The sequence below is a fragment of the Pezoporus wallicus genome, unplaced genomic scaffold (genome assembly GCF_028554395.1).
Source record: "Pezoporus wallicus isolate ANWC-B61680 ecotype Strahan unplaced genomic scaffold, APGP_CSIRO_Pwel_v1 contig_11133, whole genome shotgun sequence".
NCBI classification, from domain to species: domain Eukaryota; kingdom Metazoa; phylum Chordata; class Aves; order Psittaciformes; family Psittacidae; genus Pezoporus; species Pezoporus wallicus.
Genome location: NW_026636583.1, coordinates 449,599 through 469,034, shown reverse-complemented (window position 1 = coordinate 469,034; position 19,436 = coordinate 449,599). Strand labels below are relative to the sequence as shown.

Below are 19,436 nucleotides of genomic sequence, written 5' to 3'. Positions count from 1 at the left end.
AATCTGGGTCTCCCCATCATGCCCCAGCAGCACACACTGCAGTTGTCTGAATGAGCATTTCAGTGTCCGTTGAATTCCTCTTCAGAGTCCCAGGCAGCCCATGTTTGTGTTACAGAATGTCATGGCAGAAAATCTCGGGGCCATCTCTAATGAGCTGAAGAGGAATAGCAGCAACCTGGAGGAGGCTGTGAGGAGAGAGCAGAGAAAGCTCAACGAGGGTGAGAAAGGCTCCTTGCAGGGTGTGATGTCCTTCGGGCTGGACTGAGATCCAATACACAATGTCTGCATTTCTAATTGCAGCTATTAAAGGCACACTGCAGACAGCAAAGGACAAGCTGGCTGATCTCCGTGAGAAGAAGGAGCAGCTCCTGAGCCAGCTCCAGTCTGTGCAGGACATGCTGGGCAGGGACCAAGGTTTGTTCTGACTTAGCTAGACTGGTTCTCTCTGCTCCCTTCCTTGTGCTCAGGCTGTGACCTGGGGGTGTTTCCCCCTGTTCCTGGCCATCCCAAAGGTTTTTCTCCTTTCTTTCCAGAGGACACAAAAGAAGCAATTCAAAACGCCAAAGCAGCAGCTGCCGAGGCCAACGAAACAGCCGCAAGAGTGGAAGATACCCTGAGCAGCATGAAGAAGAATCTGGATGAGTGGAAAGACCAGTATGGAGGCCTTCGAAATGAAGACCTGAACCAGGCAGTGCAGGATGCCAGGAAATCTGGTGAGTGCTGAGCCCACTGGGCTGCCAGGGCTGAGTCTGGCATGAGCCAGTGCATGGACAGATGTCCCCAGAGAGCCCTGTGCTTTTGGAAGCTGTGTTTTACAGTTCAGGTCAAGAATAGAGGGAGGTAACAGCCAATAGTGAGTGCTTTAAGTCCTGGAGTTCATTTTTCTTTCCCTCCTTGCAGTGACTGTATCATACACATTTACTGTAGGAGACTGCATGCACTAGAGCATTGTCATACTCCTCCTCATCAAGGCTGCTGCATTTAGGGGATCATTCTGTGACTCTGCCCTCAACTGTCCCATGACTTTTATGTCTCAAAACCACCTGAACTTCACATCTCCCTTCCTCCCTAACCTCCAACAACCCTGGCTCCTCTCCCACCCCAGTGTCCAGCCTGGAAAGCACCATCCCACTGCTGCTGGGGAAGCTGAGCAGCCTGGAGAACAGGAGGAACAAAAACGCCACCGTCTCAGAGAACATTGTGCGCATCCGGCAGCTCATCACGCAGGCGAGGAACGCTGCCAGCAAGGTGGGCTCATGGGAAGGGGTGCTGGGGTGCATGAGGCTTACCTGAGGGTGGGATGCAAAGGAAGGGGTGTCTACAAGAGTGCTGGGACACAGCAGAGTCCCATTCTCATGGAAGTACTCCAGAAAATGCTTTGATTGGGTAGAGCTGGCAGCAACGAGACGGGCAGTAGCAGTGGTTTCAGTGCCACGGGGCTGTGCTTCTGTCCCTCCAGGTGAAAGTCCCCATGAAGTTCAATGGCAGCTCAGGTGTGCAGGTCCGGATGCCCTCCAACCTGCAGGATTTGGCAGCATATACATCCCTCAAATTCTACATCCAAAACCCCGAGCCCAGCAGCCGGCAGCGGCGGCAGGACGGGACAGAGGAGGGGCGGTTCGTCATGTACCTGGGCAGCCGGGAGGTGAGTCAGGGTGTGCAGGCAGGGGGAACCCATGGTGGTAGCATCAGTGAGGGGTCACTCCTGGACATCAGCCCCTCAGCCTTCATCTGCTCCCTGAGTGTCTTTGTGGGGAACACAAACAGGCACTGGATGGAGCTGTCAGCCTGGCTGGAGGTGGATGAGGAGAGCAGTGTGAATGGGGGTGCTTGGCCAGTTCAGCACTGCGAGCACTGGGGAGATTATCGCTCATCACTCCTGCCTGTCCCAAATGCCATCATGTGGCCCTGTCTCTCCCTGTGTTCAGGCCACTGGAGACTACCTGGGCATTGTGCTCAAGGACCGCAAAGTGCAGTGGGTCTACAAACTGGGCAACGAGGAGCCAGCCTCCCTGAGTGTTGATGAGGATATTGGAGAGCAGTTTGCCACCATCAGCATCAACAGGTAGGAGATTGATGGGACACATCCCATTGAAGTTCTGTGGGAGAGTGCCCCTGCAGGGATTGTGGGCAGTGCTGTGGCCAAGCATAGACAGGCCCTGGGCTTGCAGAGGTGCTGTGGACTCCATCATCCCTAAATAATCAATACTGAGATACCTCAAAAGAACTCACAGGGAGGTGGTGTCTTTGCAGGTCATGGAGGGTCTGGGGGTGGCTGCAGGAGATGAAAGATGAAGCTCATTGTAGAGGGTCCATTGAGCCTTGTGGCAGCACTGAAAACTTGAGTGCTCGCTCCTTTGTGCTAGAGCTGTGTGGGGAAGCCCTTGGCTCAGGGGAGGGTTTGCTCCTCTTTGGGGGGTCTCTGCTTATCTTGACCACCCCTCCCTGCTGCAGGATCCTGCAGTATGGGCACATGTCAGTGATCGTGGAGAGGCAGACGGTGCATGAGACCAAGGGAGACAGCGTGGCCAAGGGGGAGCAGGGGCTGCTCAACCTCGACCCACGCAACGTGGTCTTCTATGTGGGAGGTTACCCCTCCAGCTTCACGGTGAGACGGGCAACAGGGAGGGGTGGTTTTTAGGGGGTATCAGTGCTACCTTTGGAAATTCCTGGGGGCAAAACCACCTTGATTTTGTGGGGAAACCAAGATCAAACTTGCCCTAATGCTCTGGTTTCATTCTCAGCCTCCTCCCACTTTGCGCTATCCCAACTACCGCGGGTGCCTGGAGCTGGACACCCTGAACGAGGAGGTGGTGAGCCTGTACAACTTCCAACACACCTTCCAGCTGGATACCACCACTGAGAAGCCCTGTGCCAGGTAGGCACTGCACCCAGGCAGCTCTGCTCTGTGGCACTTACCGTGACCCTTGGGTGCCCCAGAGCAAGGCAGTTGGCTTTGGAGTGATGCCTTGGGTGTCTTCTTGAGCAAGGCAGTTGGCTTTGGAGTGATGCCTTGGGTGTCTTCTTACGTGGCTCAGGTCCAAGTCCACAGGAGACCCCTGGCTGACCGATGGCTCCTACTTCGATGGCACTGGTTACGCAGAGATCAAGTTTGAGAGCCAGTTTGGCACCACCAAGCGCTTCGAGCAGGAGATCCGGCTGGTCTCCTACAACGGCATCCTCTTCTTCCTGGAGAACCAGGCAGGTGCCTGCTCCCCTGGGGAGCCTTCACCCCTGAGCTGGTGGGCTGGAGCAATCCCAGTTCAGGATACAGGGAAAAAGAGGGATTTGGAGATGGCAGTGCTGCTTTGAGCAGTATTTCTGCACTATTGTTATAAGCCACAAGAGGGCTGGACGCAGATCTTCTCGCAGCAATCACTGCTCTGGTGCTGGAGGGACAACTGAGCTTGGAGAGCAGCTGTACACAGACCCTCCGAGCTGGGCTGGGGTTCACTGGGGCTGGCAGTGCTGCAGGGAGCAATTCCAGCTTGTAGGGCTGCTCTTTGCAGATAAATCCCCAATAATTGGGGCAGTAACACACTGGGGCACTGGCAGTGGGACCTGCTCCCACCAGTGCGAAAGGGCAGGTCGGGCTTAGTGCCGCAACCAGGACATGGGGCTCAGTGTCCATCCTGCCTCCCCCAGGGTCAGTTCCTGTGTCTGGCCATCCGGGATGGGAAGCTGGTGCTTTACTACGACTTCAGCTCTGGCCTGGAGATGGCAAAACCCAGCAGCAACTCCTCCTCCCTCACCATCAGCAGCACCACAAACAAAGCGGTAAGGAGGAGCTTGCTTGGAGGCTCCTCAGGCAGAGGGCAGGGGGGCACCTGGGCCCGTGGTTGTGGGGGATGGAAAGCTGCAAGAAGTTCTTTGACTAGAGCCACCAGACACCTCGTGCTGCACCTAATTGCCCCGGGCTGGCAGATCATCCTTAGGTCATTTTCCTTGTCTCCAGATCCAGATTTTCCTCCTCAAAATGAACAACAAGAAGCGCATCCTGGTGCGGCTGGAGCGTCTCACCATCTTCATGGTGGAGCAGGAGAACTCCCTGGAGAACGCTGTCTCCTACTACCTGGGTGGTGTGCCCCCACATGTACTGCCCCCCAGGTGGGTCCAGCCTGTGGTTGGCTGGGACAGTTCACATCTTGCCCTCCAGTGTCCCTCGTGGTGGCCCCAGCCCTTTCTCAGCCACATCCAGGGCTGTTGGGGCCCTGCTGCAGCTCTGGGGGCTAATTTCCTGCCCATCACTGTGAGCTTTTGAGAATGGGACAGCTCCATCTCTGCTGAGGGATGAGGTGCTGGTGGGTGTCACTGAGTTCTCCTTTACTCCTTTGGAGCAGCCTTGTGCCTGGGGCACCGGCAATACCTGTGGCCATCCTGTGTCCTTCACAAGCATTCTGTTTAAAGGGCTGCAGGAGCATTTCTTGGCCAGGGCTGAATCCTGCATCTGGGGCTGTCCTCTTAACACTACTTGCTTCTCTGCAGCCTGAAAGCACTCTTCCCCACGGGTGGGCCCATCCGGGGCTGCATGAAGGGCTTGAAGGCTCTCGGCAAGTACGTCGACCTGAAGCGCATGAGCACCGTTGGTGTGAGCTACGGGTGCACCTCAGACCTGCTGGTAAGCACAAGGTCTGGCTGGCATCATGGGGAAAGGGTCTGCTGGGGAAAGAGAGCACAGGAACCACAGGTCTGATGTCCCCTCATTCACATATAAACAAGCATAAACCCTAGGTCCTCAGTGCAGAGGGATCATGGTGAGGTGCTCTGCAGGGCTGGCCGTAGCTCCTCCTAGAGCCAACGAGGACCTGAGCACCTTGGTCATCCTTCCAGCACCCTGCCACGCCGTGACCAGGCTCTCACCTTGTGTCCATGGTGTCCCTCACAGGTGGCTCGCTCAGTCAGTGTCCATGGCCATGGCTACCTGACGCTGGCCCTGAAGGACATACCAGGGCTGAGGGACTTCTACAGCGGCTTCAGCTTCCGGACCAGCCAACACGAGGGTCTGCTGTACCACCACACAACCCAGGTGGGCACCTGCAGTGGGGCAGAATCATCACCTCCTGCTCTGGGGATGGTGCTGCTCCCCCTTAGGAAAGGTGGGATTTTGGTGGGGCCAGGGGCTGAATACACAGTGAGATCTGTGTCCTGAGCTCCTGGAGGGCAGTGGGGAAACGGGTCCTTCTTGGGGTTCAGCTGCTGAGCAGCAATGGGGTGATTCTTTCTGCAGGAGGGGGTATGCCAGGTATCCCTCCAAAGGGGCCAGCTGGCCTTGAACCTGCTGGAAACTGAAGTCACCACTGCAAACGCCTATGCGGACGACAGGACCCACTATGTGGCCTTCTACAGCGACACCCGTGGGTACGTGTCCTGGGGAACGGGGTGGCCGTGGCCATGGGGACCTGCTCAGCTCACACTGCTCGTCCCCACAGGATCCGGCTGTACGTGGATGATGAGCTGCAGAGCACCGGGGCAGGTTCTGGGCCCAGCAGGCAGCAGCAGGATCGGCGGCCGCTCCTGCAGCTTGGGGGATCACCGGAGCCAGGGGCCCTCAGCAACCTCACCGGCTGCATCGGGAATGTCTTTGTCAAGCGGTGAGCATCTCCCTGCCGCATCCAGAGAGCGGGGCTCTGCCCCGTCCTACCTCCCAGCTGGCCTCATGACAGGGACCTCTTCTTCCTGCCTGCAGGACATCAGAGCCACAGATGGTGGTGGACCTGCAGCAGAACGTGGAGAGCATCAACGTCACCATGAGCTGTCCCTGGGCTGAGCAGCCGCAGCAGTTCAGAGTCACTCCGAAGAAGGACAGGCGGAAACCCAAGGTACCAGTTGCTGCTGAAACTCCCCATTTCCCCCTCGCTGAGCACCTCTGCCCCGTGCCAGGCCTGCTCCCCTCACTCCATTCCCTGGTGCTGTGTGTAGGTGCTGAGCAAGCCTGCCTCAAAGGACCGCCGCCACGATCAGCATGGTCTGTGCCGCCTGGACCCGCAGCCCCACGCAGCTGGGGGCACCTTCCGCTTCGGGTACACCCCGAGCAGTCGCTGGGAGTTCGATGGGATCCCGCTCTCCTTTGGGCAGAGGTGAGGCACCACACGTGCACTGGGCCCCAGGGATAATGGCTTGGAGAGCAGTTTCCCTTGGAGAACAGTGGGAGAGCAGGGTGCTCCCATCACCTCCCGTGTCCCTGCAGGGCCCATTTCTCCGTGGAGGTGAAGCTGAACTCCTCCAGCGGGCTGCTCTTCCACGTGGCAGGCAAGGGGGGCACCTTCATGGCTCTCTTTGTCCTCAACGGCCGCTTTGTCTTCCTGGTGCACGTTGGCAGGCACCGGCTGCGCATCCGCAGCAAAGACAAGTACCACGACCAGCGGTGGCACACGGTGAGCGGAGGGTTGGGGCTCCGGGGGGGTTAGTTTGGTGGAGACATCACTTCCTTATCGCACATGGGACACTCATGCTCCTATGGGAGCAAAGGGGACAGTAAAACCCCAGCCCGGGCTGGCTGAACCTCCAAGCTGAGGTCTCCCTGCCCTGGGCACAGCCCTGGGGCTCCTCCCAACCCAGGAAGCCCCAGCCCTGGCGCTGACCTTTGGTCCTTGCAGGTCTTCTTCAGCAGAGACAAGAGCCGGGCCCAGCTGGTCATCGATGGGCTGCGAGCCCAGGATGCTGCAGTGGCCACCTCAGGGCTCTTTGTGGCCCGGGGACCCTTGTATGTAGGAGGGCTCCCAGGTGGCAAAGTCAAGGCTCACATACCGGTAAGGGCTTGGTAGTCCTGTAGTATCCTCCTGTCGCTGCCCATTTGCAGTTCTGGGGCACTGCCCTGTGCTCCCAGCTCTTAGCCCCTCAGTGCTCACTCCTGTGGTCTCCCTGCAGGTCTCCAGCTTTGACGGCTGCCTGAAGAACCTACAGCTGGACGGGAGGCCTCTGGGTCCCCCCTCACGCACCTTTGGGGTGATGCCGTGCTATGAAGGCGCACTGGAGAGCGGGGTCTTCTTCACTGCGGATGGCGGCTCCATCGCCCTGGGTACCCCACAGCAGCCTGGGCTGGCTCCCATGGCCCTGGGACTGGGAGGAACACACCTCACAGGAGGTCCTTTATCCCTCTCCTCACCAGAGCCATTTCTCTTCCAGCTGATGCAGTGGTGACCGAGCAGGACTTGGAGGTGACGCTGGAGGTCCGTCCCCACAGTGCTTCTGGCCTCATCTTCTACATTGGCACCAGGAGAAGGCACCATCTCCTGCTGTACAGTGAGGAGACAAAGGTAACATGAGGGTGATTTCGCCGCAGGTTTTCAGCAGTTTCCTGCCCATCCCACCCAGCTCACTGGGTCTAACGGGTTTGTCTCTCACACCAGGTCACTCTGAGAGCAAACGTTGGAGCTAATGAGTTCTCCACATCGGTGATGTGCCCATCGCTCTGCGACAGGCAGTGGCACAGCATCGCAGGTGAGGTGACAGCCAGCACTTGGCTCTGGGGCACTGCTCCCCTCCTGCTGCTCAGCCCCCACTCCTGGGGGGAGCCCAGGGCCCTTCCTTGGGTATTTATGCCCCAGCTCCCACCTGAAGGCACTTGAGTTGGGTGACTGTAGCTGCCATTGAGTAATTTCCTAATTAGTGAGAGTCCTTGATCTCATTAGTGCTGTCAGAGCTGGGGGGCAGGATCAATGGGGTGTTTCCCAGTCACAGAGCAGCTGGTGAGGCCCGGGATGTCCCACATCACCCTGGATGCACCAGCTCCATCTGTCACATCCTGCTGAAGGGGAAAGCCTGACTTGCAGAGTGCGTCCACAGGGCTCAGAGCCCACGGCTGGGATGGGGGATGTGCAGGATTCACCCCTGTGCAGGCACAGCTCAGCCTTTAATGCTGTTGAGCAAATGCTGAGCTTTTCCTCAAGCCCATTCTGGGGGTGGGTCACAGCCACAGCTGTGCTTTAAGCCTTCATTTTCCTCAACCCAGCACCCATTGTGTGCTCCTGCTGCATTTTCAGCTTCAGGACCTCTTCCTGTCCACAGCCAGAGCTGGTCTGAGCTGATCCCTGTACACCCAGTGCTTGCTCTCCCACTTCACTAGAGCAGGACATGATGCTGTTGTGGGTGAAGGACGGGGTTTTGGGCTGAAGGATGGAGGTGGGTTTGCTCTCTGGGTAAGGAACCAGCAGTGATTCTTGTTTTCTGTTGAAGTTACCAAAAGGAAAAACGTGATCCAGGTCGATGTGGACACAAAAGGCAACTACACGGTGGGACCCAGCCAGCCTCCTCCACCCAGCGTACGGGCCACCTTCCACATGGGAGGGCTGCCAGGTGAGTTGGGAAGGATGCACTGTGGAACGAGATACCAAGAGAGATCCCAGTCCTGGTGCAGTTAAGAGCTACTTCATCCTCTGCCCTGTAATGAGCCAGATTAATGCTTGCTTTTCACTTGTTCCTTCTGCAGAGACAGCCAAGGCCAGCACAGTGCCGCCGTTACCTCCTGTCCCTCATTACATGGGCTGCATAAGGAACCTGGTGATTAACCAGAGGCACATCAACCTGCCACGCACAGGGACTGTCAGGGGCTCCATTGGCCTCCAGGGTTGCCCCGTGCTGTAAGTAAGTGCGTGCACCTCCGTGCACAGCCTGACACCAGAAAGCTGCACTGCTCCTGGGCCCGACATCACCTACTCGATTGCATTAACCCTGGTCAAACACTTGATCTCCAGTGACTGCAGGCGCAAGTCGGGGGGGGGGGCAAAAACCAGCGAGGGGTCAAGATCCAAGGGGAAGGAGGGCAGGGGAGGAAGGTGGGGATAAGGGGGCACGTTGGGGACATCTTTCACAAACACAACCAACTAGTTGGAGTGGGCTCTGGAGACAGGTCCGAGTCCTTCCCTGGTGGTCAAGCATCGGCAGCAGGACTTGCGCTGCCACACGGCTCATGGCAAGAGCCCCTGTCCTGTACAGAGCGTGGGCTGAAGCAGGCAGCAGCCGTGCATCATGTCCTAAATCCTGCTCCCTTCACCCCACACTCACAACGCACATAGATGTAGTTCACGGAACACTTGAGGCTATTAATAATAGTCACAGACTGTCTTCTGCTGCAGGCTGGAGCCAGCTTCTGGTTTATAATAAATGCAATTAGGACAAACTGGATTAATTCCCTCACTTTGGTGTTTTTAAAAGCAAGGACTCATTTAACCTCCCGGCTGCCCCAGGGCAGCCTCAGTTCACCCGCCACAGCTCCAGAGCTCTGCAAGGGGGAACGTGGACAAAATTCTGCTCACAGAATTAGCATCGACTTCCACATTGATTTATAAGGATCAAAAGGAAAACAAAAAGGAACAAAATGGGCTGAGGGAGAGCAAAAGACCCAAAACTCACTGTGACTGCAGCTGCGTTCAGCGCTGGTAGAAACACTGACTGAAGTCCTGGTGTGTGAAGCAAGAAGCTGTTGCTTGAAGGGGAAGAAATAGAGGTTACCTCTGAGGCTGGCAGGGTGCAAGGGGGGCCCTCAGCCCTCACCCCCCACCAGCATTGCCTGCTCCTGCTCAGCCTCACTCACCCCTTTGTAGCACAGTCTTCACTTGACCTTTTTCTCCCAAGACACGCAGTTCACTCGTGCACTTACACATCATATATATATTTGTGTGTATATATATATCTCTAAGCCACTTGGGGACAACATCTTGCTTCTGAAATGGACTTGTAACTTATATCGTTATATTGTGGGGTTTTTTTTTATGAGGGGTAAATATTGTAAAATGGGTTTTTAACATGTCCATCTTAAACAAATGTAATTATGACCTGGTTTTAAGTTGTAGTATTAAAGATGGGCTTTGTAAATCACTGGTACATACTTTGGAATAAAGTTTTATGTTACTCTCTTTCACTTTACTGGTGAAAGTATGAGGCTGATGTATGGCAAGTATGAGGCTGATGGAGAACTGGAAGAGGAATAATCAGCACAATAGGGACATTACAAGTGTATTTGCCACAGGCAGCTCCCTCCTAAGCAGGCTTACTGCACTGATGTTCAGGAAGGCAATGAACCTCCTCAGGTTCAGCACTGCAGATCACAACCTGGCATGACCAAAACTGGCTGGCAGTCAGCACTGTGTCTTTGAGATGCTCATTACTCCTATAAATCACAGGGCTCAACCCTTTGATCACAAAGAAATCAGAAGGATCAGTCTATCCCCATGTCCAAAGCATCAAAGCTGAACCGTGAACAACTCTACTGCAGATAAAGAGCAAGTACTGCCTCCGTGTGCATGCTAAACAGAGGGAGAAAGAACAGTATGGCAGATAAAGAAAATTCCTTTATTTGTAGATTTATATAAGCATAATACGAAGTTAGTAATCCTACTGCAGTTGCTTAAGTTAGTATCTAGGAATATCTGTAAGGAAGAGCAAATAACTTAATCTAAACTCATATCTTCCTCTTCGTCTTTCTTGTCCTTGGAGTCTCCTTCCTTCTGGTCTGACTTGACGCTGTTCTGCATCGCTTTGGCAAAGGCTTCTACATCTGGAAGTTAAACACAGTAGTTTTGTTAGTGAACTTTGTGCTTTTTGAGATGGAGTTCATTGTTCACATGAGGTTAAGCTGCATTACTGCAAAGTAAATGGTTGCTCTACTAGGAATCTATTAACTCTAACACTGACTCAATATAAAATGTTCATTTGGATATCTCTGACATAGATTTAAAGTGCATTTTATGCACTTCACTGTGCACAGGCAGCCTAAGACTAGAATTATTCCAGGAATGGAACGGATACTAAAAGCTCATTAGGTAAAGCCAACCCACTTATTCCAGCAGTCTTACAGCCAACACTCTGTTCACCTGTTCCACATGAGTCAGTAACAATTCCCACCAAAACACCATTCCTGGACAAGGGCACTGACACCTCCAGAGGTTTTTGCATCTCCATCAAGGAAACAAGCCTAAGGCTGCTCAGCAGAGCTCTCTGCAGAACCCTGCCTTCTCCAAGTACAGCTCTGACACACTCTGTCTGCTGGGGAACCCCTGAGCTATGAACCTTCCCGTTGTAAAGAAACAAACGGCCCCGAACCATCTACACGGAAGCCAAACCTGACATTCCCATTCCCTGGCTGTGTGCAGTGCACAAACCCACCCCAACAAACCACTTCCTCCTGCTCCCAACAGGATACTCACCTCCTTTATTAGCTGCATCTACTGCCTCTGCAGGTAAGCCAAACTGACTCATGAGCGGGCCCAGCTGTCCTGAAGCCAAGGCAGCACTGAACATGCTCAATGCCTGTGAATTGGAATCATCAGCATCAAAAGCCTCAGTTCATATCATGTTTCTCCAGCATCAGCAAGTAAAAACATTCCCCCTTTCCCAGTCTCCTCACACAAGAGTTGCTGTAGCTGAAACTAAACCCAGTCATCTTTAGCCACTGAAATCTTGCATTGATAGATTTCAATCCGTCAGCGCAACTGGTTCCAGCTGGCCTGAAATACATCAGGTTTAATCGCACACAGACTGCCCCGAGTTCAGTGCTAGTGTTTCAAGAGGAACAAGGGCTGTAAGTGTGAGCATCATCTCCCTTTAGTTGCTTGAAATGACCTTAGAAGAGACTGCTGCCGTGCCATGAATGAATGTGCTACTGTCATCTGCCAGAGTGTTTATAATAAAGAGAAAAGTAAAGCCCAAATCCAATAGTAAAACACACTCTGATCTGCCCTTGGGTGATGGCAGGCAGGACTAGTGCTCCATTAGAGCACATCCCTTCTCCTTTCCACTTCTACTGAGTAACTTCCTCCTCCAAACAGTGCCAGGAACCTGACAGAGCAGGGCAAGAGGCCTGGGGAGGAGGGAAGGAGACCTGTGCTTCCCATGAAGCCAGGCACCCACCTGCTGGAACTGAGGGGACGTCAGGGTGTTCTGAATCTCTTCTGCAGTCTGTGGCAGAGATTCCCCAGAGGGGAGGTAAGGCATCAACCGTTCCTGAACTTCGGCGTTGGCCAGGATGGGAGCCATTATCTCCGGAGTCAGAACAGTTGCCAGGTCAACTGGGAAGAAAAGAGGGTTGGCTATTAGGCTGTGCACAACCGCCCTGTCATGTAAGCTAAGTGATCTAGTCAGGATTACTGGACATGCTTAGCACACTGCTAGCATCCTTTCTCCCTCTGTCACTTTTGGAGTGAGAATACGACTCCTGAAGCAGCCAAGAACAGCACTCAAATGAAGAATCAAAACCATAGACCTTTCAAAGCAATTTGGAACAGGACAGGACAGTAAAACAGCTCCCCAGGGCTCCAGGATCCAAGAGCTGCCTGGTCAGAACACTGTTACCTTGCTGCCCTCCTGCTCCAGATGGCACATTCATAGTAGCTAAAATGTTCTGGAGGTCACTCAATTGAATGGGCTGTGTTGGGCTGGTGGCTGAGCTGGTTCCATTACCCGAACTGGGCACCGGGCTCGGGCTGGTCACGGACGCAGCCGCAGGAACGGCCGGGGCAGGCGTCACCCGCGTAGAGGAAGTCGTGGAAGATGGAGTCACAGCCGCTGACTGGCTGCGAGAGCTGCGGACACAGTTAATACCATTAATGCCCTGCAACACCCAGGGAATTAAAGCCGCTTTTCAAGCCCGTTCACTACAAAGGGCTCCTGCCCCTTCTGGGAGGCAATAAAGCAGTCCTGATTCCCACTGGCTTTCCCATGCAGTAGCAGCACCGTCACGTTACAAAAGCCCAACCACCCCAGAGCAGACGGGGCCGTACCTCGATGACGAGCTGCTGGTCGGGGGTCCCCCGCTTCCAAGCAGACTGGCCAGCCCGGGCCCCGTCAGCGCCCCCAGCCCACCTTCCATAAACACAAGAGGAGAAGGGGGTTAGAAACGTGTTTCCTCAGGGCTCTGCACCTCTCTGCTCTGGAGAGGTCACTCTTGTACCTGAAAGGTATTCGCTAAAATAGAGGAGGAGGGGGTGAAAGACCCCAGACCAACCCCCCCGCCCCGTTCTCTACATTAACAGCTCCTGTTTTCATGTCCCTGTTAGAAACTGCCTTAGAGAGCTGCACGTTTTAGAAAGGACCCGATTCCTAGATGTACGTAAGGATAACATCACTTCAGTTTGTGCTGGACATGATCCCTGTGCCACAGCCCTCGTATCTCCTGGTTCCCAAAAATCCAGCTTTGCTCTAAACTTGAAGGCCAAGGCCCTCAGCACAAGACCAGAGTTGCCACCGCTCTCTCCCCATACAGATGGTTTTGCAGCTTCAAACCTAACAGAGATGTGGCAGCAGAATCAGCAGAGAACGCTTCACAGGCAGAGCAAAGTAAGAACAACCCCACACAGAGACAGCCCTCCTGGTAGAGCAGTGATCAGGAAACCAACACAGCCTTAGAGCCAACCGCCATATGCAAAAGAAACCAGCAATCAGCCTCCTTCACCCACATCCCAACCAAGGACTTATCACAGGCTCAAGAACATCAGCTAAAGAGAGCTGGGGAAAGGCCCGGCAGAGGTGCCCTGCAGTGGTGACTCGATCATTCCCTACAATTCCCTTGAGCCACATCAGCCAAACGCTCCGTTTACCACACGCGTCCCATCCAGTGGTTCCTTGTACCACACCTAGAATTAGACACGCGTCCCTACACAGCGCCTGCATCCATCACCCACCTTCTGGGATCTACCTGCAAGCAGAGGGCAGAACAACAGCGCTCCAATGGCAAACGTGATCAAGTGAAGCTGCAGACCACTGGGGTCAGAGCGAGCACTGGCCACCACCTCCTCCCTTTGCACAGGACCTGTTCCTATGGAACCATTCCCAAACCCTTCACTCATCAAAGCCCTCACAGCAGCAGGAGGCTGAAGCTAACCCGGCTGTACCCCACGCTGCTCTGATTGCCCTTGCTGGGAAAGCTTACAGCTCCTTTCTTGGAGGCAGAGACCTGAGAGATGCAAACCAGATGCAAAAGAACAGGCCACTACTGGGGGAAGAGATCCACACATTCACCACGACCACAGTCTGCAGAGGCAAGCAGATGGTTTCCTTTGTGTTACAGCAGTGAGCTTCATGTCTTACAGCTAGATATAAAGGCAAAGAAAGAAGAGCTGCTGAGAAAAAGTGATGAGAAGAAGAGGAAGAGTCTCAGGAGTTGTGAAGCTTCAAGAAGGAAGATCTTTTCCAAACACATCCTAAAAAAACAGAACCTTTCAACGCTAACACGAGAGTTGCATCCGAAGCTAGAATCCGAAGCTAAAAAGACTCTGGAGCTTAAGCATAGAACCTCAGTCACTGCCACCTGCAAGTGTTCCTTTGCCTGCCTCCACTCGAGGGTCTGACCTCTCAGAAAGTGCTCTGCTGGCCTTGGAGCACGGGTGGCATTAGGACCAAAACACAGCAGGAACTACAACACACCTCATCCCCTCAGGAACACAGCAGTGATTCACCCAGGAGAGAAAGCCCTGACCCGAGCCCTGCTCCTCTGACCAGAGGGTGCAGAATTCCTCATGAGCTCTTCCTGCTTCACACACAAATATTCACTGGATCACAGGCAACGCGAGCAACTCCAGGGCTCTGTAACTGGGACATTCATTGGGAACGAATCCCGAGTTTCCAGTCCCTGCTCCAGTGAATATTTAGGAGGAAGAGAAGGGGTAGAAAAAAGGAGAGGAATAAAAAGGCAGCGGATTCAGAGGAGCAAGGAGCAGAACCGAGGTTCTTGCAGATCAAGCCCTAAGATGAGCGCTGCGTAGAATGGGGCACCCTCCATTTCCTGCCCCATTTTGTGCCCCTCAGCTCATCTCTGAGGCAGGGAAAGAAGCGCTATTCAAACCAATAGCACTGCTTGAAAACAGTGGCAGGTAAGATTTAACCTGGCAGGAGAAAATACCATTTTGGCATAAAGATATTAAAGCATTTTACCAAGTCCTCCTAAGCCCGTTGGTCCGATCAGCTGCATGAGCTGGTTATGGCTCATGTTTCCAAGAAGGCTTTGCAAGCCACCCTCACCTAAAAACAAAAACATTCTGAAACACAACATATTCACATTGGTTTGGTTTTTCACAGCACTCCGGCTCAAACAGCAGGAGATTAATTGGCATCACATTCTGCATGGAAAAAACAGTTTCAAGTGTTTACTGATTCATGATGCTCATAAAAGATAAATGCAACCTGGCTTCATAAAGAGGTAAGACTCCAGAGAATCCACTGGAAACACAGAGGTTTCTTCTGGCAGCCTTAACTTCCAGCCTGAACCTGTTTAACAGCCCACTTTATTCTGCTAAAAGCATGTTTACTCTGCTGCTATTAACCCTGTCCCCAGCTCACCCTCCACAGCACCAGCAACTGCTTCCTAAGGAGCTGTCAGCGCTCCTCCTACGTTCAAATAAAAGCCTCGGATGTGCAGGAGCAGAGGATGGACTGTACCTCCCAACGCAGACAGCTCGTGGCCTCCGCTCGCGTTGCCACCCAAAGCCCCAGGCATTGGTGGGTTGTTGAGATACTCGTTCACTTTACGACAGTGCTCCTCGTCCTTGTCCGTCTTCGGCTCCTGTAAGAGAGTTGCTCCTTGGTATGAGTCAAACTGGGAGCGTTTTGTTCCGAGACCTTTGTTATGGACATCCCACAAACCTGCATCCAGAAGAAGAGTCGCTTGGATCCTGCCTTGAACTTCAATACATACACACGGCCCGTAGTGCACTGAGGCACCCTCTTGAATTCACAGTCATCGGGAAAAATGATCAAATCCTGGAAAAGAGGGCAGCACCTTGAGAAAACACATGCACATTCCCTCCAGCTCCCCAAAGACGGAGGCAGTGTGCGCTTACAGCCTAGAAACCAACCCTATCCTGGGCTGCATCAAGAGGAGCGCGAGCAGCAGGTCAAAGGAGGTGATCCTGCCCCTTTACTCTGCTCTCGTGAGACCTCACCTGGACCACTGTGTGCAGTTCTGGTGTCCTCAACAGAAAAAGGACATGGAACTGTTGGGACAAGTCCAGAGGAGGCCACGAGAACGATCAGGGGACTGGAGCACCTCCTGTATGAAGACAGGCTGAGAAAACTGGGGCTGTTCAGGCTGGAGAAGAGAAGGCTGCGTGGAGACCTCAGAGCAGCTTCCAGTATCTGAAGGGGGGCTATAGGGATGTGGGGAGGGACTCTTCATTAGGGACTGTAGTGACAGGACAAGGGGTAACGGGTTAAAACTTAAACAGGGGAAGTTTAGATTGGATCTAAGGAGGAAATTCTTTCCTGTTAGGGTGGTGAGGCACTGGAATGGGTTGCCCAGGGAGGTTGTGAATGCTCCATCCCTGACAGTGTTCAAGGCCAGGCTGGACAGAGCCTTGGGTGACATGGTCTAGTGTGAGGTGTCCCTGCCCATGGCAGGGGAGTTGGAACTGGATGATCTTGAGGTCCTTTCCAACCCTGACTATTCTATGATTCTATGACCTTGACCCTCCCCAAACCCCCTCCCATCTGCTCCTCAGAGCGGAGGGTTTGGAAGCACAGATCTGCCAGTGGTGCTCTTGTCCTGATTTATCTCAGAGAAGCCCTTTAGCAGCGGCACAAGCACACGACAGCACTGACACACACAGCCCAGCACTCACATCCTCCACGTTGCCCGAAGTCCTGTCCTTCCAGCAGAAGTGAATGAGGGAATCATCAGTTTGCTGGATGTAAACGAGCCCTTTCCTCTTGTCTGGGGTCACGGTGCTGCCTTTCAGGGACATCTTCCCTGCCCGGAATTCCACCAGGTATTTGCTGGAGGAGCCGCGGGAGCCTGGCACCAGGCTTGGAAACAGCGCGCCCGAAGACATCCTGGAAGGAGAACGAGCGCAGGGGCGGTGAGAACCCTGCCCAGGACCCCTCTTCTCGACATTAAACGTCCACCTGCGTCGAGAGCGCTCCACAAGAGGAATCAGCCTCAGGGCCTCCAGAGCTTCACGTCCAAAGGAGATGGAGCAGAAGCCGGGCAGGGCTCCGCAATGAAGAGGAGCCGGCAGCCACCACCCCCCCTCGGCGCTTCCTTCTTCAGCTCACGGCACCGGGGGGGATTTAACAGCCACAGGCGCTGCCCTAACGCCAATCTCCAGGCTCCCGCTTTAGCTTCGGAGAGGAGAACCCGGGGCTGCCCAGCGCCAGCGCGGCCCGGCCGGGGGCCTGGGCCCGGCCTCCCGAGGGCAGAGCGCGGCAGCGGCCGCAGGTGGAGGCGCCGCTCGGGCCGCATGACGCTGCACTTGGGCTCGGCTCGGCTCAGGACCCGCTGCGCCGGCCCATCCGAGCGCACCGCGGCACCGGCCGGTCACAGCCGGGAGCCGGCAGAGCCCCTCACACGGCCGGAAGCGGGCCCGCGGGGTGGGCCCACAGCACGCCCCGGCCCCGGCGCTCCCCGCCCGCCCCGAGTTCCAGCCGGGCCCCGAGGCCGCCGCGCCGGCTCCACACGGCTCCGGCTCCGGCTCCGGCTCCCCCTCCCCCGGCGGGAGACCCCGCTCCCCCAGCGCCCGCAACCAAGCCCCGGCGAGCAGCGCCAGGCCAGGGGATGCGGAGCAGCCCGCGATGGAGGCCGCTCCGCCCGGCCCGGTCCGGTCCTGCCCGGTGCCCGCCCCCGGTACCGGTACCTGCCGCTGCCGCCGCCGCCTCCCGCAGGCCCCGCGCCGCTCCGCTCTTCCTGCCCCTCTCACCGGAACCCCTCCCGCGGCGGGGCGGGGCCTGGCGGCACGAGGGCCCCACGGCCGCACGCGATTGGCCGGCGCTGGTGCCAGTCACGGCGGTGGCGCCAGGCGTCCCTGCTGTGTCACGGCGGCGGCGGAAGATGGCGGCGCCGCGCCCCGCCCCCGGGTCACGGCCGGGGCGGAGCCGGGGGGCACCGCGCAGGGACGGAGCGGGCCCCAACGGGGCGCGGGTGTGCGGCGGCAGCAGCCGCGGTGAGGGGCGCGGGGCTTGTGCCCGCAGAGCAGCCTCCTGCCTCCGCGGGGAAGAGTCTGGACTTGGGCAAAACCCAGGCGGACGCGGGATTGCTGCCGTTAAGCAGGGGTGAGCACCGCTAACGGGGGCTGCAGTTTCCAGGTAATCCAGGGGCGCAGCTCCCTGGCCTCGGTAACCCGGATACCGGGGATTCCGCGCATGCCGGAGGGTGAAGAAGCTGCTCCCTGTTCCCTCACAGCCGAGCACGGCCCCTCCGGGATTCCCTTCCCCACAGGCCGCAGCCACCCGGCCCTGCCAGCACCGGGCCCGCAGCCGCTCCGCCTTCCACCGCCGCCGCCATCACGAGCAGAGCCCCAGAGCTGAAGCTGCACCAGTCCCGATCCCCCCTTCACCACCACCCTCAGAGCCCGCAGGCGGCCCAGGGAGGACGAGGGCGCCCTGGCAGCAGGAGGTGCTCAGCTCTGACTGCATTTAAATCACCGCTGTCTCATCAGCGCAGCCACACACGGGACTGAACCAGCCCCAAGTCCCTCCTGCCCTCGCAGACTCAGTCTCACACCAATCTCTGTCACCATGGCGAGGCCCAAAGGGTGTTAAGTGTTTATTATCGTTCCTTTCCAGCTGCTCTCCAGGGCTGTATCAACGCAATCTAACACCGGTATCGTATAGACAGTGTTTAATCAAGTTATAAAAGTGACATTCTTTCAAAAGGTGCAAAGTTCTTCATGTCCTGACACAGAAACTACTGAGGCGAGACCTGCATCGAAAAAAAAGCATGTTGAGAGCATCAGGAGTCCCAGGGGAAGCCAAGCACCGACCTTGGGGCCAGGAGGGGAAAGAACCTGAAGTGTTGGCAATGAACAATAAATTAGAAGAATGGGGTTGGAACGAGCCTGAAACTGAACTGAAAACCTCAGAGGAAGGGGGGAAGAGGGTAAGGACACAAGCAATGGAGTGCTCGTACTATAGGAACCTTCCCCGTTTCTTTTAAATCCCACGAGGATCCTGCCTGGTTTGGATTAAACCATTGTTTTGTGCTTTCACCTAATGCCAAGGCTTCAGGGCTTTGAGCTTAAATCATGAGATGCCAACCTGTACACTTCTTACAAACAGAGCATCGCTTTAGCAGTGACACTTCCTCCATTCAGTTTCTGTTCCTATGCAAACACCACCACTGAACACGCTGTTTAGTTCAGGCAAGCTTTAACCTCCCATGAGGCACTGAACTGGAATCCTCAGTCCCCGCCTCACCAAGGGCTCCCGGCGCCGCCCGCAGCGGGTTGGGAAGGGGTCCCCGTGCCCGGCCCGGTCACCAAAGTTCATTGTTTTAGATAAAACCCCATTTTTGTGCTGTCCCGCGGGGCTCAGCAACGTCCGTGTAAGAGCCAAGGGTTCCTGTGCTCACGAGGAACCGAGGCACCCCGCTGCGCCCTGTGCACCGAGGCGAGCCCCGAGACCTGCAGGCACACACAGTCTGACTCCTGGCAACAGGAGCAGGTTCCAGGCTGCCCTCAATCGTTACAGCTTCCCTCATTTCTGCAGGGAGGACAAGACCTAGGTTTCCCCCCATT

The 19,436-nt window shown here is 55.5% G+C and overlaps 2 protein-coding genes across 5 annotated transcripts in view; one reads left to right on the top strand and one right to left on the bottom strand.

Moving 5' to 3' along the window:
* LAMA5 (laminin subunit alpha 5) overlaps positions 1–8,747 on the top strand; it is an 83,248-nt gene extending 74,501 nt beyond the window's left edge. For both annotated transcript variants that reach the window (XM_057400857.1, XM_057400856.1), the window contains exons 57-80: positions 116–218; positions 301–414; positions 534–713; positions 1,106–1,248; positions 1,460–1,645; positions 1,929–2,065; positions 2,455–2,608; positions 2,745–2,878; positions 3,039–3,201; positions 3,646–3,777; positions 3,956–4,107; positions 4,486–4,618; positions 4,886–5,026; positions 5,228–5,358; positions 5,430–5,591; positions 5,687–5,819; positions 5,920–6,077; positions 6,188–6,374; positions 6,597–6,749; positions 6,868–7,018; positions 7,126–7,256; positions 7,350–7,440; positions 8,176–8,295; positions 8,429–8,747. In XM_057400857.1, coding sequence (XP_057256840.1) covers positions 116–218; positions 301–414; positions 534–713; positions 1,106–1,248; positions 1,460–1,645; positions 1,929–2,065; positions 2,455–2,608; positions 2,745–2,878; positions 3,039–3,201; positions 3,646–3,777; positions 3,956–4,107; positions 4,486–4,618; positions 4,886–5,026; positions 5,228–5,358; positions 5,430–5,591; positions 5,687–5,819; positions 5,920–6,077; positions 6,188–6,374; positions 6,597–6,749; positions 6,868–7,018; positions 7,126–7,256; positions 7,350–7,440; positions 8,176–8,295; positions 8,429–8,583 — 3,444 coding nt within the window. In that variant the 3' untranslated portion in view covers positions 8,584–8,747. The remainder of the gene's footprint in view (positions 1–115; positions 219–300; positions 415–533; positions 714–1,105; positions 1,249–1,459; positions 1,646–1,928; positions 2,066–2,454; positions 2,609–2,744; positions 2,879–3,038; positions 3,202–3,645; positions 3,778–3,955; positions 4,108–4,485; positions 4,619–4,885; positions 5,027–5,227; positions 5,359–5,429; positions 5,592–5,686; positions 5,820–5,919; positions 6,078–6,187; positions 6,375–6,596; positions 6,750–6,867; positions 7,019–7,125; positions 7,257–7,349; positions 7,441–8,175; positions 8,296–8,428) is intronic.
* Positions 8,748–10,269: 1,522 nt separating this feature from the next.
* Positions 10,270–17,617, bottom strand: ADRM1 (ADRM1 26S proteasome ubiquitin receptor). 3 transcript variants are annotated; one of them, XM_057400858.1, is made up of 10 exons: positions 17,559–17,617; positions 16,548–16,758; positions 15,574–15,690; positions 15,370–15,493; positions 14,866–14,952; positions 12,717–12,798; positions 12,289–12,518; positions 11,848–12,005; positions 11,145–11,247; positions 10,270–10,495 (listed from the first exon to the last, which is right to left on the bottom strand). In XM_057400858.1, exons 2-10 carry the CDS (start codon positions 16,755–16,757, stop codon positions 10,389–10,391), a joined length of 1,218 nt encoding a protein of 405 aa, XP_057256841.1. In that variant the 5' UTR covers position 16,758; positions 17,559–17,617; the 3' UTR covers positions 10,270–10,388. The 3 variants fall into 3 exon arrangements, with proteins under 3 accessions (XP_057256841.1, XP_057256843.1, XP_057256842.1); XM_057400860.1 differs by having other exon boundaries at positions 12,397–12,518; XM_057400859.1 differs by lacking the exon at positions 14,866–14,952.
* Positions 17,618–19,436: the final 1,819 nt, after the last annotated feature.

What these genes read in the sequence shown, in the direction of transcription:
- ADRM1 (XM_057400858.1), bottom strand. Translation starts at nt 16,757, where the DNA reads ATGTCTTCGGGCGCGCTGTTTCCAAGCCTGGTGCCAGGCTCCCGCGGC. An exon ending in CGAGCTGTCTGCGTTGGGAG is followed by an intron (nt 14,953 to 15,369) that starts GTACAGTCCATC and finishes TTTTGTTTTTAG; the next exon opens with GTGAGGGTGGCTTGCAAAGC. An exon ending in ACCAGCAGCTCGTCATCGAG is followed by an intron (nt 12,519 to 12,716) that starts GTACGGCCCCGT and finishes CTGTGTCCGCAG; the next exon opens with CTCTCGCAGCCAGTCAGCGG.